We start from the raw sequence: 14,826 nt of genomic DNA on the forward strand, positions 1-14,826 counted from the left end.
AACAGCTCAACTGCCGACAACTGGCCTAATACCGATTAGGCGAGATCGTAGCCGTAAACAGCTGTAAACTATTGATCGGCCAGCTGTAAAGGTAGCTGGGAGGGATAGAAAAGGGAGATAGGGGCTTTAGGAAGGTAAATTAAAACGAGTAAATTCCTATCTATGGGTATAATGTCTATAGGATGAAGTCTAGTCGATGAAAATATAAGTACAAGACCTAATAAATACTCATTAAAAGGCCTACGTGGCCTAGTCCCGCCGCACCACTATAAAATGCCGTTATTTTAAGCCGCCTCGGTTGTTCGTGTTGCGTCGCAGGAGCAACGGGGATCTGAATGTCCAGAAATCCGTGGCAACCTACGACGTAGGAAAACGCCGACACGAAAATGAGTACCACCGTTGAGGAGCCTGACATGGTACGTTGAAGGGCGGCTATAGCGTGGCGCTTTTCTGGTTGGACAGATCAGAAAAGGTTTTCTTCCCAGTGTAAATGCCAATCAAGACGTCCCTGATCCACTCTTCATGCTCCCTGAACGCCCAACTCTTGATTTCCATCACGGCGTGCTCAATCTCCAATTTCTCCTGATCGGAAAGCGGCTGGTCGTTGGGCAAGAACTCCATATAATCTCCCTCGTAGCTCATGTCGAAGAGGCTATACCCGATCACGCTGGAAAGCTGCTCGGTGACCGCGTCGTGGATCGGACTTGTGTGTTTCTCGCGGGCGGCAATGCGTGCGAAGGCAGCGCACGCAGCCGGGAGCGGTACAGTCCAGACAGAACTAGGTAGTGTGGGCCAGAGGCCGTCGTCGACCGTGATCGGCACGAGCTCATCGCGCGTAATCCCCGTCCAAGACATGGGCAGAAAAACGAACCTGCGTCGCGGCGGGCCCTCGTCGTGGGCTGCGTCATCGATGAGGTAGCGGACCGCCAGACCTGACAGCTCGCATGGGTAGGCGGAGCGCAGAGTATCCTCGTCCGCCGGCGAGAAGCCTAACTCAGCGGCGATGTCTTGGACCTTCTGTAGTTGAGCATCAGGGACGAGGAGAAATCGGCTCTATCGAAAAGTCAGTAACGGGATCGAGTATCAATCATAATCAGATTGGACCGCGTTTGTTCGCCGACTTACTCCATTTGACGCGAGTGGGTAGCCCAAACGTATCTGAAGGCTCGTCTCCCACTCGACAAGAAGGATAGAAGAAGCTTCTAGACGTGCTAGAAACAGAGTTACGCGATCTCTGGAATCGCTCATGGTGATAGATGGTGGAATGGGGTAAGAGAAAAAGGAAGGGAAAGAAAGAGCACAAGAGCACACGGTTAAATATATGGGACGGGATTATGTCAGCAGAAGTATAAACTGGGCTCGTGTGATACTCGTCAAAAGCAAATAATTATGGTAGGAGGGATGCCCTTGAACCAGATCAATGTCTTCGTAACCTTCTATTAGTTTTAGAGGTCTGAAGCTCGACAGAAAATGAATTAGGCAGCATGGAACCCGGCTATTCCTGGTTACTGTTAGTTTGGCACTGTTTCATACTAATGCTATTCTAACACGCGGCTAATGAATTTCATGAGGATCCCGATAAGCCGAATCGGTGCTTCAGTTGCACAGAACTGGAGCAAAAGCGCTGTCTCGTACTCTCCCAGGCCGAATATTATCTCCCGTAATATATATACACCAAGATCGCCATTTTCCCCGGACTTTTGCGAGCATAAGTAGTGGGTATATATATAATGAATTTTTGAAAAAATCGCGATAGTCAGGCATGTATTAGCAGAAACCCCGGCGTGCTGTGTATTGGTCCATTTTGAGAAGGACATATATCTCCGACGTCTGTGGCACCTAAGCCGTGTATTAGTTTGAGCGTAGGCATCGTTGCCAAACAGCTTGAAAGCCATTTTGACGAGCCACGGCGGGGGCAACGGATAGGTCGATCAAATCGCTGGTAACGGTCCTAATGTAGACCAACTGAAGTGTGCTCTGCTCTCTGCGACTCCGTGATTCTCCCGAGAGCAGTTTCCCGTCTTCCGCCCTGCAAGTAATTGCGATGAGTTATCTTTGTGGTTGAAAAGGTGCGCTTGTCCTCTCCCAGGTTTCATCACAGACCCTCCTCATCAATCGTCTAGGTGCTTGGCGGCCAACCATCAGCTCAAAGGCTTCCATAGCCATTTCGCCAACGACCTCTAAGCCGTCGACGATAACCCATGAGGTATTGCCTTCTTCCCGAATGCTGCGCACTTGACTGACCAGCGGCGTTATGAGGGGTTCGTATGCCAACTGTATAAAGAGCATCTGTTAGAAAATATGTGGCTATGCGGGTATCATGAGTTCCCTTACCTCTATTACAACGCCGCCTGTATGGCTTTTCAGCCACTGTGCGGGCATTCTGAAGTCCACAGGCGGATTGTCGTCCGTGCCAGATGCTGGAATGCACGACACGATCATCGTAGGTTGCAGGTAGTCTTCTGGCCACGGATCGCTAGGCGATTCAAGGACCCGACAAATTTTCTTTCCTTCATTCTGGCGACCAAAGAGCCGCTGCTCCGCCGCGTACATATTGAAGTGAGTAGCCACCTCTTCTGCCTTCTCCCTCGTCCTATTATGTATGAAAATCATCCGGCAACCGAGCTTGATCAGCGCATATATAGCCGCACGTGCCATACCCCCGGCGCCAATCACGAGGGCCGTCGTTCGCGAGGGTTGCACATAATTCCTAGGGCTGATTGCTCGCCGTAGGCAGGTCATGATGGCATTCCAGTCCGTGTTGTCGCCGTAAAACTTAGTAGCAGAACCGGCTCGGTTTCGGGCGTTGGCGTGGTCCAGGATGGAGCCAGTGTCTCCGCGCAGCGGTAAAAGCGTGTTAACCGCACCGACCGCGACAGCGTGAGCGCTGAGATGATTGAGGTGCTGCATGATGGCGACTTTAAAAGGGGCGGCCAACGAAGCTCCACCAAAACCGGGCTCGCACCGAACCCGGTCCACCTCCTCCAGCGAGGTACAGCGCTTGGCGTCGAACGTGTGTGGCATCATGTAGTGCTCATATGCTGCTCTATGCATGGACGGGGAAGCCGAGTAATAGACATTCGACCCCAATGTGTAAAAGTTGAGTGGCTGAAGCCATCCTTTCCGAAAAATATCACGCAGAGTGCCCCGCGTCGTACTTACGCCGACCATTTGTTCACGCGCGGACTTCTCGAGAGAATCGTGTCCGACAGGATTCATAATCTGTCCCTGAAATGGAGTCACCACACCGAATACCGAGTAATCGTATGCGATGATGCATGGCTTCGGGTCAGGCAAAGCCTGAACCCTGTCAATAAAAACTTGCCGAAGTTCGTCAGATCTGTCGACGGCGCAGAATCGAGCGATGCGAACAATGTGACATCCCAGCTGTTGACCGAATAAGTAGCGTTCGACATAGATGTCCTCGTTCCACTGCGGTGCGCCGAACCCCTTCACGGTGTAGTTTCCAATGATCTTAGTCCTGCCTCGCATGGATAAAATGTGCGAGACTAGGCCTAGACTCCTTTCGAGGTCGAGACTTAGGTACTCGACCCCTAGCCGTAGGCCGTGGAGCATCAATTCGAGATCCACCGCGTCTCTTTCTTCGAGGGGCCGCCGACGTTCTTCCCGAGGATTCTCTTCGACGTTGTAAATAATCGGGAGGTCCAGTTTGCGGCGAATCAACGCTACCTGGGTGGCGATGATATCGAGCATGTTGCTCGGCCAGGTATCGATTATGAGCTCGACGGCCTCGCCGGGGGCCTCCAATACGGAGAGATCATCAGACATGTGCACGAGGTTAGAGAGGCGCAAAGACAGGACGAAGGTGTGCGTCCGATACTCCGGAGGTATGGCCTTCATGGAGAAAGGGTTAGCCATCCAGGATCGTGTCAACCCGTATCCAAAGATGTGATCGAGGAAATTTTTGAAGTCTTCCTTCGCTTGAACCAGCTTAGCCGAGTTGGTGGGTGCGCAACGAAGCGAGGAGTCTTTCGCTACTTGACCTTCTCCGCTGGGGTCAAAAAGGTTGAAGTACTCGAAATTAGAGAACTCGCGGTGTCTCGAGTCGGTGGCGAGAGCACGTTCCGCCTCCGCGGCGGGCAGGTTCAGCAATTTGCGGAGGTCATCCTTATCGCGGTGGATATAAATGACCGGGTTGGTCTCAGCGTGCGCCTTGAGCAGTTCCTCTATCTCAGGTGATAGCGTCGCCGTCCCGCACTCTATAACGCAGTTCGTACGGTTTAGCTTCAGCATCTGGGCGAACACCATCGTCATCCGCTGGTTAAAGGTTTCTCGCCCGTACTTGCGTAAGAAGGTGGGCCGACTCGACCCGATCAAACGTTCGAACGCATGATCCTCAGTGACAAGCCGGCGGCCGAGGTGTTTGGCGGCGATGAAGCCGAGCGTCCGCTTCCCAGCACCTCGGCATCCCACAAGGATGATGGAGGAGTTAGTAGGGAACACTCTACGCTTGGATCTTCCGGGAGCAACCACAGGCCCGTCCGCGAGCACAGTCGACTCCATCAATTCCATCCCAACGTCGTCTCCCCGGTATCTCCCGGGCGGCCCGTAGTTGACGGTGTTTGACGGCGAGCAGGTGCTTGGGGTTCGAGAGGAATTGTGCCGCTCTTTACGACCAGGGCTGGCGATTCGAGGGTTGCGAATCTCGGCCAAGACCCAGGTACGATCTAATTTGGAAGCGAACTAGGCGCCCCGACAGACAACTGCCCCTCCTCTAGCTTGGGAAGCGCAGCACGAAAGGCAGTCGAGAGATCCCTGTATTGTTGATGCTAAGAGAGAAATACCAATACCGATCCTCTCTGGCAAGACGGGCCGGCGACATCAGCAGTGATATACTCCGAAATCCCACACGAGATCCCACGTGCAGTCCCGCATGGAAATTCGGGCACATCTATGACCCTCTATCGATAGTCGTCCGTGAAGTGGTACGATAGGTTGGGTCGATAGCTATGGCACGGGAGAGAAGCGAACGAGGTTGAGCCTACATGACGGTTCTGTCTACATGTTCGCAGGGAGGCTGTCGGCCAAAAGTACGTACGAAGGAGCGGGTGGGTCGCACGTATCATCCAGGGGGAAGGGAGCGACGACACGGCAACCTGGTCGGCAAGAAGATGAAAAAAGTTGGTCCTTGATCTCACCAGCCACAACAACGACCGCCCTCAGCCACGGCGACACCGTCCAACGTTGGACTTGGACGTTGGACGTTGGACCGTATGGTACTAGATACCTTTCCAGGTACCTCCACGTAGTGCGGGTAATACCCCCGACGCACGGGGCGTCTTCCCCAGCCGGGGTGGCTCGGGCCAACCCTGTCGAAGCCCCTGTCCGCACAACCAACCCGTCGTCATCGTCCCCGGCAGCTGTCACGCTGTGACGGTCACGTACTACCCTCTCCGTCTCAGCGGTCAGGCCCCTATACATATGTAATCCCAGCGCTCCTCCGACTGCCTACGCACTGCCACAACACCTAGGTAACTCCAGGGGTTGCAATTGGACGCACCCGCGATGACCCCGCGCCGGTCAGGGGTTTTGGCGCAGGTGGCCCGATTTCGTACTCTGGTCGCTTAGAGCTGTAATTTCACCTCACCTCGTCAATTGCAACAATTACAACACCGACTAGTCCTGGCGCGTTCAGTTCAGAGTCGAGCACCATCTCCGTCAACGCCAACAGACCCGGCCTGCGAGTCCACGCAACCTGTGGCCTCCCCCGATGCACTCTCGCCAGAAACCCAACGGCAATTGAATTTCTCATGCCGTCGCCTCGGATAGGGCTGACAACTGGCGTCGCGAATCCTCTCACGCATCTATCAGTAGCCTGATATCGTGAGACTCGTGGACGTCCGTCAGCTAAATTGTTATCACGGAGACGCGACCGCAATTGGCGAGGTCGCTGCGGGAGATACCGGCGTCTGCCTCGGCCCGTATGGTGGGGGCTATGAGCGATGGTGAAAGCGACGATGGCAAGAGGGCGTCGAAAAAGCGCAAGGCCAGCCGCGCTTGTGATCGCTGCAACTCGCAACACCAGCCGTGCGATAACGCGGCCCCCAAGTGCAGCGTCTGCGTGCGCGCGGGGACAGAGTGCACGTATAACCGACCTGTGCGCAAGAGAGGTCCCCGAAGCGGATACACCGGCCAGAACGGCGAGCGCCTGTGGGCTATAGTGCTCCAAGCAAGGCCGGAGCTCGAGGATATCGTTCTGCAGGTCTTGCGCGGGGGCACGTACGGCGGTACGGGCATCCCCAATCTGGATTACTTCAAGAACAACGACAATCAAGCGGAACTCGTCAGCAGATTCAACGAGAGTCGCCTTGGTAGATACTTGCAAAATGGAGAATCTCCAGATCTGCTCCTCCCCCCTCTGGACCAGCGTCTTTCGCCAATCATCTCCCAGTTGCAGGGCGAGATCAGCTTTGGCCAAGCCGCGAACTCCCACCACCAGTCCGAGCTGGCCAAGGGTATGTCGACTCGGTCCAACCGGTCGGCGTCGTCGGCCTCGATGCTGCAAACCTGTCCCGTGAACCCCCACGGCGCTCCGCAGGATCCCGGGGACATCTACATACAGAGCGAGGATATCCGGAAGCGCCCTTACCACGCGGCGCAGAACCACCAAATGTACAGCTATCACCCCGATTTCCCCGATGACGGGCCCAATGATTTTGGCCTGGACCGTGCTCCTAGCGGCTTGAGCGGATCTCACGGCGCTACGCCGTTCGGGTCCAATGGCTCCGCCGACGGCTACGGAGAGGGCCAGCGACAAACAGCTGTGCTGCCTGAAAGGCGCATAAGCCTGAACCCGTCCGGGAACGTGCCGCAAGACTTGAACAACGCGCCTGCGACGACGCACGAAAACAACAAAACCAACCTAGACGACACGTCTCGATGGTAAGAAATTTCGACGGCCAACGTTCCCTCGGCGCATTGTAGTTGATCCTAACGTCATATTGCCAGGCTTGACTCGACACCGTTTGATACGCTGCGAAATCTCGGTTTCGCACCCGGAGAAGGGATGGTCGAGGACTTCCTCGAATTATGTGAGAACCCTGACCCTATCGATCACACCCCCGCCACTTCTTCCGTCGATCAGGACGAGGACGAAGAGGCTGTCTGGCGCCGACTAGTCATGCGGGGAAGGTTTATATGACCAGCATTCCTCCACATCCTGCCTCCGCCCCAGGTTGAGCAAACGGGACTGAGACCTGGCTCTCGAGGTACGGTCACCTTCTGTCGGTGCCTCGCGTTCAGCTGCCGTGGGGGGGGGCGGGGTATGAAAGATGTACAGAAACTCCCGCTCGCCGAGTTCGAAAACAGATAGACGAACGGTAATATAACCCTCCCCCCCCCCCCCCCCCCCCCTCGGGACCGCGCGGCTAGGCTCTGCTAGCTAACATGCGCGTAGGCAACTATTTACGATTTTCATAATTCTACAATCTTGAGACCCGCTGACAAAGGGCCCATTTCTCAACCACCCTCGGTCCAGGCACTCGTCGTATTTAAACCCTTGCAGGGCCATCCTGTGTGTGCCCGTAAGGCAGAGACTATCTACCTATCTAGACTGATCTATTGGCGATAGCTGGTCGGCGAGGATGTGGCTGTCGATATGTAATGAGGTTAACTGGATGTAGCTACGCGAGAACCCCCGGTGTACCTCGAAATCTTGGTTAAGACGAAGCAGCGAAGACTAAAAGAAAAACTTGTTAATACGCAACCTTGCCCCCCCCCCCCCCCCCCCCTTCCCCCCTCTCATGGCAGCTCAGATGGCAGCTCAGAGTGCAGCACGCAAAACATCCTGCGTCCCGTTAAACAGGAAAAGTTCGGCGCTACCTAGAGCTCTGATAAACTCTGGTACTCTAATTCAACGCCTTCCGGAGTCCTGGCCCGGTATTACAGGAGCCTAGCTAAGCCGGTCGCGCCACCGCGATAGTCGTAGGAAACCCCGCTCGCCGGACTCACTCACTCCCCCAAGGGAGAGAGATATAGGCGTTAGTGGTCGAGATGCGTAGAAGAGCAAAACGACCACGAACGATATAGACGCCGTGGACACGTGTGCATTCGGGACACGGTGGCTCGGGCGGGGGTGAGCTGAGAAGTAGCGAAACACGCTTTAACTAGGTAATAGCGGCCCGCGTGCGGCCATCATGCGACGGCAATAGTGGGCGAAAACGAAAAATAGTGGGATGTGCCGAATTCCTCTTCTTGGATAGCCGTCGAGACAAACTAGGTGGAATTCGGTGGCCTCGCGGCACGTTCGGGGAGGTCGTAGGGTGTCGTGTTCCAAATACCTACCCTAGGCACTTGGTTACTCGGGTAATTGTCTCTTGCAGCGGAGAGCTGAGAGAACTGCGAGTTCTTCCTTGGACGGACACGGCACATTACCCCAGGTGGCAATGCCGGGATAGGGGAGGTGGACGCTCGTATATACCCGTAGCACATCTAACGGTAACGTAACGGCTCGCTCAAGATTGTCCACGGTGCGCACGAAACATACGACTGGCGAGTACATTCAAGTAAGGGTAGCATTCGAACTACCTAGCCATCCAACAACTCACTACCCATTCATTCAAAGCTATAAATACATAAGACTGGAGAGGCGCGTGGCCTGTGTGAGACGGCAAGCAACTTGCTCCGATTAGAGACGACGTCACGTAGCAAATCACGATGGTTTAATCCTTGGGCAGGAACTCTCCGGGGACGGCAGGGCCTGGTTGCATACCTGGTTAGCAAATGTCTTGGTAAGGCTTGGGACGGCGGCGACGCGGCCGCGGCCCTTAGATCTTGTTTGTTTTCTTACTTACCCCAGACGTGCAGGCTGCCGGGATTGGCCTGGGATCGGTGCGTCGGTTCCGAGGCATTGACCAGGTCACCGTCGACGTAGTGCTCCATGATAAAGCCGAACGGATCGTACCTACAAATACGCCAGTTCGTTAGCTCGGATTTGGTGGCAGTGGTGGGGTTTTGGGCGTCGGGAGAAAAAGAACGCCCGATTTGGGGGGGGAAGGGGGGGGGGGGGGGGGGGGTCGGTTTTGGTTCGCACCAGTAGTCGAAGATCTGGCTGCCGAGGACGTGTCGGCCGACGCCCCAGCAGTTCTTGTAGCCCTTCTCGCGGAGCCAGTCGTGGCCGAGCACCTGCGTGTCGAAGTCGTGCGTCTCGAACGACGAGTGGTGCACTCTGTACGTCGCGCCCTCGGCGAAGAAGAACACGTGGTGGTCGACCACCTCGTCGCCCCGGTTCAGCCGGTAGAACACCGTGCGGTCGATCTTCTCCGCGTCGTGGATGAGCTGTCGCAGTGTGTGAGCCCCGCAGTCGGGTCAGGCAGATGCGCGCGGGGAGGGAAGGGGAGGCTTCCTCATACATCACTTGCTAGGAAGTTAAAGTGCGCCGTGTAAAACTCGTGGGCCTTCGCAAAGTTGGTCGTCCTCACGCCGAAGTGGCCCAGCTTGTGCACTGGGGCTGGCCGCTTCTCGAATCGCTGGAATTTGTTGACGGGTCGGTTCTTCTCGGTGGGCTGTTATCGCTGTCGTCAATATAACCTAGGTATGTATATAGCTTCATAGGGGAACCCGCCGCATGTACTTACATAGTTGACCGGTTCGTGCGGCAGGGGAATGTCTAGCATCTGAACGGGCGCCTGCCCATGCACGAGGTGCATCGGATATCCGTCGACCGGGTCGTGGAAGGTCACGCACTTGCCTCCTCCAGGAGCGTCCTCCAGCTCCCAGATCTTTGTCGCCTTCGGGAGTATCTGAGCTGCGAGTTGCAGGTCCTCCTCCGATTCGACGACGAAGCTGGCACCCTTAAACTCGGCCTTATCCCCCCTGGTGGCGCAGAGCACCCACGGCTCCGTGCCGTAGCCCCGGAAGTAGACCTTGTCGGCCGAGACCCTCTTCTCCTCGGTGAAACCAAAGTCGTTCAAAAAGGCAACCGCTTTCTCTAGGTCCGAGTACTGGTAGTAGACGTGCGCAATACGCACGAGCTGAATCTTCCTGGGAATCTCGTTTGCCGGCATATTGAGACGATCGCTATCTGGGTTCCTGTTGAGTAGGGTCGGGTGGTTTGCTGGAGGGAACGAACCGAGACGCACGACTCTCAGCTCGTCCGGGCGGAGTTATATGTATATATATGCAAGATCACTAGCAGATTTACGTGCCAACACTAAGAAGCGTTCGAGAGACCTAGATGCGCCATGTGTATGACAGAGGCTTATGAAACGGTTAAAGTCTGGGTGGTGTGGGCAGAGGAGGAGTCCGTCCACGGCCAGACGGCAAATCAATATCCCTACCTGAGCCGTCGTGGACCTCGCTGGGGGGATGCGTACGTATGGGTGTAGCTATGGCAGCGGTAGTCCCGACTATTGCCTGGGCGCGATGATGGCCTCTCGGTGTTGCGTGCACTCCAGCGAGGCTAGCTACCTAGCTGTGCCAAGAAACCCTCTCTTGGGGCCCACCCCCACCAGCCGCGGCCCCGCATGGAAGTTGGTGTTTTTGCCATCCGACTGCTCGGCAGTTCTCACGTTGCTAGGGCGCTCGAGATCCCGAGCTAGGTACGAACTTGAAGGGTAAAGGGGGCCAACCCCTCCCTCGTTCGGACGCCGCGATGGCACCGTGACGCCTCAGACAACACGGACAATGCCAAGCCAAGATCTCCGGTTCTTCGCCGCGAGAGGGTGGCCGCCAGGACGTGCCTTTCATAGGCAACGCGGGTAGATTCTGCAGCATAGTCACGCTGAGCTGGGAGGCTCGAGAGGCTTAAAAAAACGATTAGGACGAAACCCAAATTGTAATTATACCTAATGCTCGTGTAATCTTCCCGACTTGCGAGGTCGGCTGCTGGGGACCAAAGTAGGGCGAGATTTAACGGCTAGCGCTTTTATTTCCTCCTGATATAGGTAACCCAGAAAAGCTAGGGTTGAGGCCTCGGGAAGGGGTAGGAGACCGGAGGAAGATAGGGTATGGGCCCGGGTTGGGAGGGGGGGGGACAACATCGCCAGCTGATCATGGGAAGGATGACGTAGCTGACGGGCTGGAACGGTCTGACTCGCCGAAACGATCCCGAAGAGCCTACGGGATACCTACCTCTTACCTGTAGACGGGTACATTAGGGGGTTAGGTGCCTACCTTAGGTACCTGTGATCCCCATCCAGCTCCCCGCTGTAGGGGCAGTGGGCCAACCTACCAGAGCCCAGCATCTCCTGCCAGATGCATCCGGGCGCCACCAGCTTCCACCGACTTAAGTCCGTACCTAACTCGAGGTTAGAGGTACCTAGGTACCTCTTAAGACAGGCATCCAGGGTGCCTCAAGATGGGCAGAGATCTGCATGCATTATATTATGTGCCTACATTAGGTTCCCCCCCCAACTTGCCGTCCCATATTATGTGCCTACTCATATAGGTAATTTGTACCTGCACAACCTTGGTCGGTATCGGGACTAGCATCGCTCGCCGTCTACGTAGTCCTAACCCATTTCGGTCCATCTCATCTCACCTTATCTCGTCATCTCCTCTCGTCTCGTTGTTTGTCGAACCCGGAATCTGGCGGGATCACCTACATCTGCCCGACTTGTGCAAAGTAAGTACGACAACAACATCCACCACGTCCGCCCACGAGCAGCCTCACCGTTACCGTTGTGCGTCCGCGTTAATTGCTTGCATCTCATCAGCGCCATCGCTGCCGCCATCCTGTTTCCCCGACCAATCGGTTCTCGAATCCCCTCCGAAGTCCGGCCGCCCCGCCCGTCTCCTCCCCCCTCTCCTCCCCTCCCCTGCCTTCGCCTCGAGGAAGTAGACAGAACATGCCCAGGAAGCTGTCCAAGCCATCGATATCGGGCGCTTCGTCTGCGAATCTGAACGTGCTCCCCCCGGCCCTCAGCGATGGCCGCCCCCTGCCGCGGGTCGTCGTCTTCGACCTCGACTACACCCTGTGGCCCTTCTGGGTCGACACCCACGTGTACCCGCCGCTGCGCCCCAACGCCGCCCACAGCGCTTGCACCGACAAGGTCGGCGAGACCTTCTCCTTTTACGCCGACGTGCCCTCGATACTGCACGGCCTGAGCCGCGCCGGCGTGCGCCTCGGCGTCGCCAGCCGCACCCACACCCCCGACCTCGGCCGCGAGATGCTGAAGCTCCTGCACGTCCCGCCCGCGAGCACGGTCTTGGGACCTGGGGACCTGGGCGCCGATGCGGACGGCGGCGGCGGCGGCACCAGCACCAGCAAGAAGGACGGTAAGGTTAGAAAGGCCATCGAGTTCTTCGACGCCGGCCTCGAGATCTACCCTACTAGCAAGCTGCGGCACTTCGACGCCCTGGGCAAGCGGACCGGCGTCCCGCATACGGATATGCTGTTCTTCGACGACGAGCCTAGGAATAGGGACACCGAATCCATGGGTGTCACGATGTGGCTAGTCAGAGACGGCGTCTCGTGGGATGAAATCGAAAAGGGGATCGAGGAATGGAGGAGGCGGAGGGGCGTATGAAGACCGCAGACATACGTACCGCTGGCTTGCTTCGCGTCAAGGTTAAGCAACCTGCTACTAGATGCACCCAGCGAAGTGGAATGCGGGATTACGAGGAATGAAGGATAGAGCGTAGACCGAGTTCCGCAGTGATACCGTCACGTTTGTCTTTGCTAGGGCATAGAGAGTGAGGCGTTCGGAGTGTAGCAAAATCAAATTTATTCTAGTCATGGAGAGAGCCAAAACCGGTCTACCCTCTCGTCGACGCGATAATTCTAAACCAAAAAAGCATGATTCCCTGCGATCATGCGCCGCTGTGTCCCCCCAACGGATTCTGGCCTGTAAATACAAAAGAGTTACCTGATATCCAACTTGATACGTCTGTATCTGTAGACTGCATGCTCGCGCCCATTAACATCCGTCAAGTCTGGTTTAAATCTCTCCATCAAAGATGCCGTGTATAGACGCCGCAACGCCCGGCCGCATCATCCCTTTACTTGCTTTCCCCGACGATCGGGACGGCGGTGATGTTTGCCGTGGGGACGTCGCCGATGATGGGCTTTTCGCTAGCCGTTACGAACACATCTTCGTTCACTTCTTCGCCCTCGAGCGCGTCGTCTGCCTGGGAAACAGCAGCGGAAACCGGGCTACCCTCTACGTTCTTGGGCGGATAGGCTCTTGTAATGGTGCAGACGCGCTCCCTGCGGTCCGTCTCGCCCTTACTACCCACGGCGAGGCATTCGACTCGCTTGCCGCCGTCGATGGGCTGCCAGTACATCGGCCCGGTGGGGAAGCTCGTGTAACCGTTCTCCCATTGGCATATCCGCTTGATCTCGTCGTCCCAGGCGGGCTGGTCGAAGAAGTCCCACTCCAGCTCGCCGCCATATATCTTCGGGATGTCCTTGATGTCCATGAAGGTTGTGAGGACGGGCAACACGTCATGGTCCGCGAGGATGAAGATCTTGGATACGGTGACGGGGTCGAACCAGCGCTTGACCCAGCCCCACACGGTCGAAAAGAATATCGGCGCCCCGATAATGAAGATACCTGATCGCCCATTACTGCGTGAGCATGTGTGTATGTGTACGGTTACGTGTACGTCAATGCGACTTGCGCGAGGGATGTGTCACAGAAGTGTGGGCAAGTCATGAATACGCACGATCGAGGGTTTCTGGGTAGTGTGCGGTCGCCAGCTGGCTGGCCGCTTGCATGTGCGCCTTCAAATTCCAGAACATGCGCAGGCTGACGTGCGAGATATCGACGATGTTGGTGCTAAGAGTGATTGGAGTATCGGCGTAGGGTCGGTCGGCACACTCGGATGCGAGCGGTTGGACGAATCTCGTCAAGTGTTCGTACAACCCAAACAGCCGCAGCAGCTTTGGCTGCGTCTTCCCGTCCGTCTTCGCACGGCTGTACGTCGTCTCGGTCGATTTCTCATACTTGGCAACGGCCTGAGAGTCGAGGTGTCGGATCTGGAACACGTAGATCGGGATGCCTCTATTACGAGCATCGTCAGCTCATTCTCGCCCGGCAAACCACTCCGCTGGCGAAAAGGGAAGAGAGGAAAAAAAAAGGGCACCTTTTATCACGTCGCCCGGTGAATCGAGGATACTAGAGGAGCGGTGATTAGAACGACGAGGATCCTACGCCGAGAGCAAATCTGCCGGGTTCGTGGAGGGGTTCACATACGAGCCGCCTAGACGCCTCGAACGAGTCGATATCGATGGTGTCGTATAGGACATCGATCTCGTTTGCGCTGCGGAACTTCTCGGTGTCGCTGAACTGCACGAGAGCATCATGCGGGATCCATTTGCGAGCCCTCAGGTATCGGCTACGTTGTTGGCGACCAATGTTAGCACTGGCGGCATCGCCCTCGACCTGGTTCCCGAGAACCTCGATTGCCACGACGGGGGGGGAATTGGCTAGACGCACAGCAGGGTAGGATCGTCATGGGACGGTGGGTTCCCAGGCCGATAGAGACCCTTCTCTTCTACCAGGGCCTTGAATTCCGCTAGAGCCTGCTCCTCGTGGTCGGTGAGATGGCCGAGGTGCCCGCTCGGGTATCCATGCTCAACGGCCCCTGCCGAAGGGACGCGGTGAAGAGAGTGCTTGGTCATTGCTGGAGCGTCGGTCGTACGATCCGGTGCGGGCTGGAGTGAAACGACGAGGGACGAGGCTCCGAGGAGGTGTTCGTCCGCTGGGAAAGAAGGAAGTTGACCAAAGGGTCCAGGGAAGCTGTGGGATGTGTACGTGTATGAGAGGGAAGGGGAAGCTAAGGGATTGCAGATGTCGAAATCATGTCGGATCGTGGACCCTTGTCTGTTGACCTTTGAAAATGTGATATGAAGGAAGAAGCGGC

At 56.2% G+C, this 14,826-nt stretch overlaps 6 protein-coding genes across 6 annotated transcripts; 2 read left to right on the forward strand and 4 right to left on the reverse strand.

Annotated features, from left to right (window-relative positions):
* Positions 1-135: 135 nt before the first annotated feature.
* On the reverse strand, positions 136-1,422 carry GGS23DRAFT_273211 (uncharacterized protein). Its single transcript, XM_051512462.1, has 2 exons — positions 1,126-1,422; positions 136-1,053 (listed from the first exon to the last, which is right to left on the reverse strand). Exons 1-2 carry the CDS (start codon positions 1,246-1,248, stop codon positions 433-435), a joined length of 744 nt encoding a protein of 247 aa, XP_051375186.1. The 5' UTR covers positions 1,249-1,422; the 3' UTR covers positions 136-432.
* Positions 1,423-1,906: 484 nt separating this feature from the next.
* Positions 1,907-4,776, reverse strand: GGS23DRAFT_273209 (uncharacterized protein). Its single transcript, XM_051512461.1, has 2 exons — positions 2,335-4,776; positions 1,907-2,274 (listed from the first exon to the last, which is right to left on the reverse strand). The coding sequence occupies exons 1-2, from the start codon at positions 4,531-4,533 to the stop codon at positions 2,050-2,052; spliced, it is 2,424 nt and encodes an 807-aa protein (XP_051375187.1). The 5' UTR covers positions 4,534-4,776; the 3' UTR covers positions 1,907-2,049.
* An 829-nt stretch (positions 4,777-5,605) lies between these two features.
* On the forward strand, positions 5,606-7,723 carry GGS23DRAFT_550837 (uncharacterized protein). Its single transcript, XM_051515308.1, has 3 exons — positions 5,606-6,903; positions 6,970-7,340; positions 7,418-7,723. Exons 1-2 carry the CDS (start codon positions 5,945-5,947, stop codon positions 7,160-7,162), a joined length of 1,152 nt encoding a protein of 383 aa, XP_051375188.1. The 5' UTR covers positions 5,606-5,944; the 3' UTR covers positions 7,163-7,340; positions 7,418-7,723.
* A 352-nt stretch (positions 7,724-8,075) lies between these two features.
* GGS23DRAFT_614957 (oxidoreductase) lies at positions 8,076-10,025 on the reverse strand (the record flags this gene model as incomplete). Its single annotated transcript, XM_051520689.1, has 5 exons — positions 8,076-8,719; positions 8,814-8,923; positions 9,053-9,297; positions 9,372-9,524; positions 9,597-10,025. 5 exons carry the CDS (start codon positions 10,023-10,025, stop codon positions 8,682-8,684), a joined length of 975 nt encoding a protein of 324 aa, XP_051375189.1. The 3' UTR covers positions 8,076-8,681.
* Positions 10,026-11,807: 1,782 nt separating this feature from the next.
* On the forward strand, positions 11,808-12,488 carry GGS23DRAFT_593228 (magnesium-dependent phosphatase-1; the record flags this gene model as incomplete). Its single annotated transcript, XM_051518013.1, has 1 exon — positions 11,808-12,488. One exon carries the CDS (start codon positions 11,808-11,810, stop codon positions 12,486-12,488), a length of 681 nt encoding a protein of 226 aa, XP_051375190.1.
* Positions 12,489-12,945: 457 nt separating this feature from the next.
* GGS23DRAFT_273324 (CRAL/TRIO domain-containing protein) lies at positions 12,946-14,696 on the reverse strand. The gene is made up of 5 exons (XM_051512463.1): positions 14,400-14,696; positions 14,157-14,298; positions 14,047-14,078; positions 13,627-13,964; positions 12,946-13,514 (listed from the first exon to the last, which is right to left on the reverse strand). Exons 1-5 carry the CDS (start codon positions 14,582-14,584, stop codon positions 12,961-12,963), a joined length of 1,251 nt encoding a protein of 416 aa, XP_051375191.1. The 5' UTR covers positions 14,585-14,696; the 3' UTR covers positions 12,946-12,960.
* Between the last annotated feature and the right edge of the window lie 130 nt (positions 14,697-14,826).

Source organism: Durotheca rogersii (genome assembly GCF_024521655.1).
Source record: "Durotheca rogersii strain YMJ 92031201 chromosome Unknown GGS23scaffold_3, whole genome shotgun sequence".
Classification (NCBI taxonomy): Eukaryota; Fungi; Ascomycota; class Sordariomycetes; order Xylariales; family Xylariaceae; genus Durotheca; species Durotheca rogersii.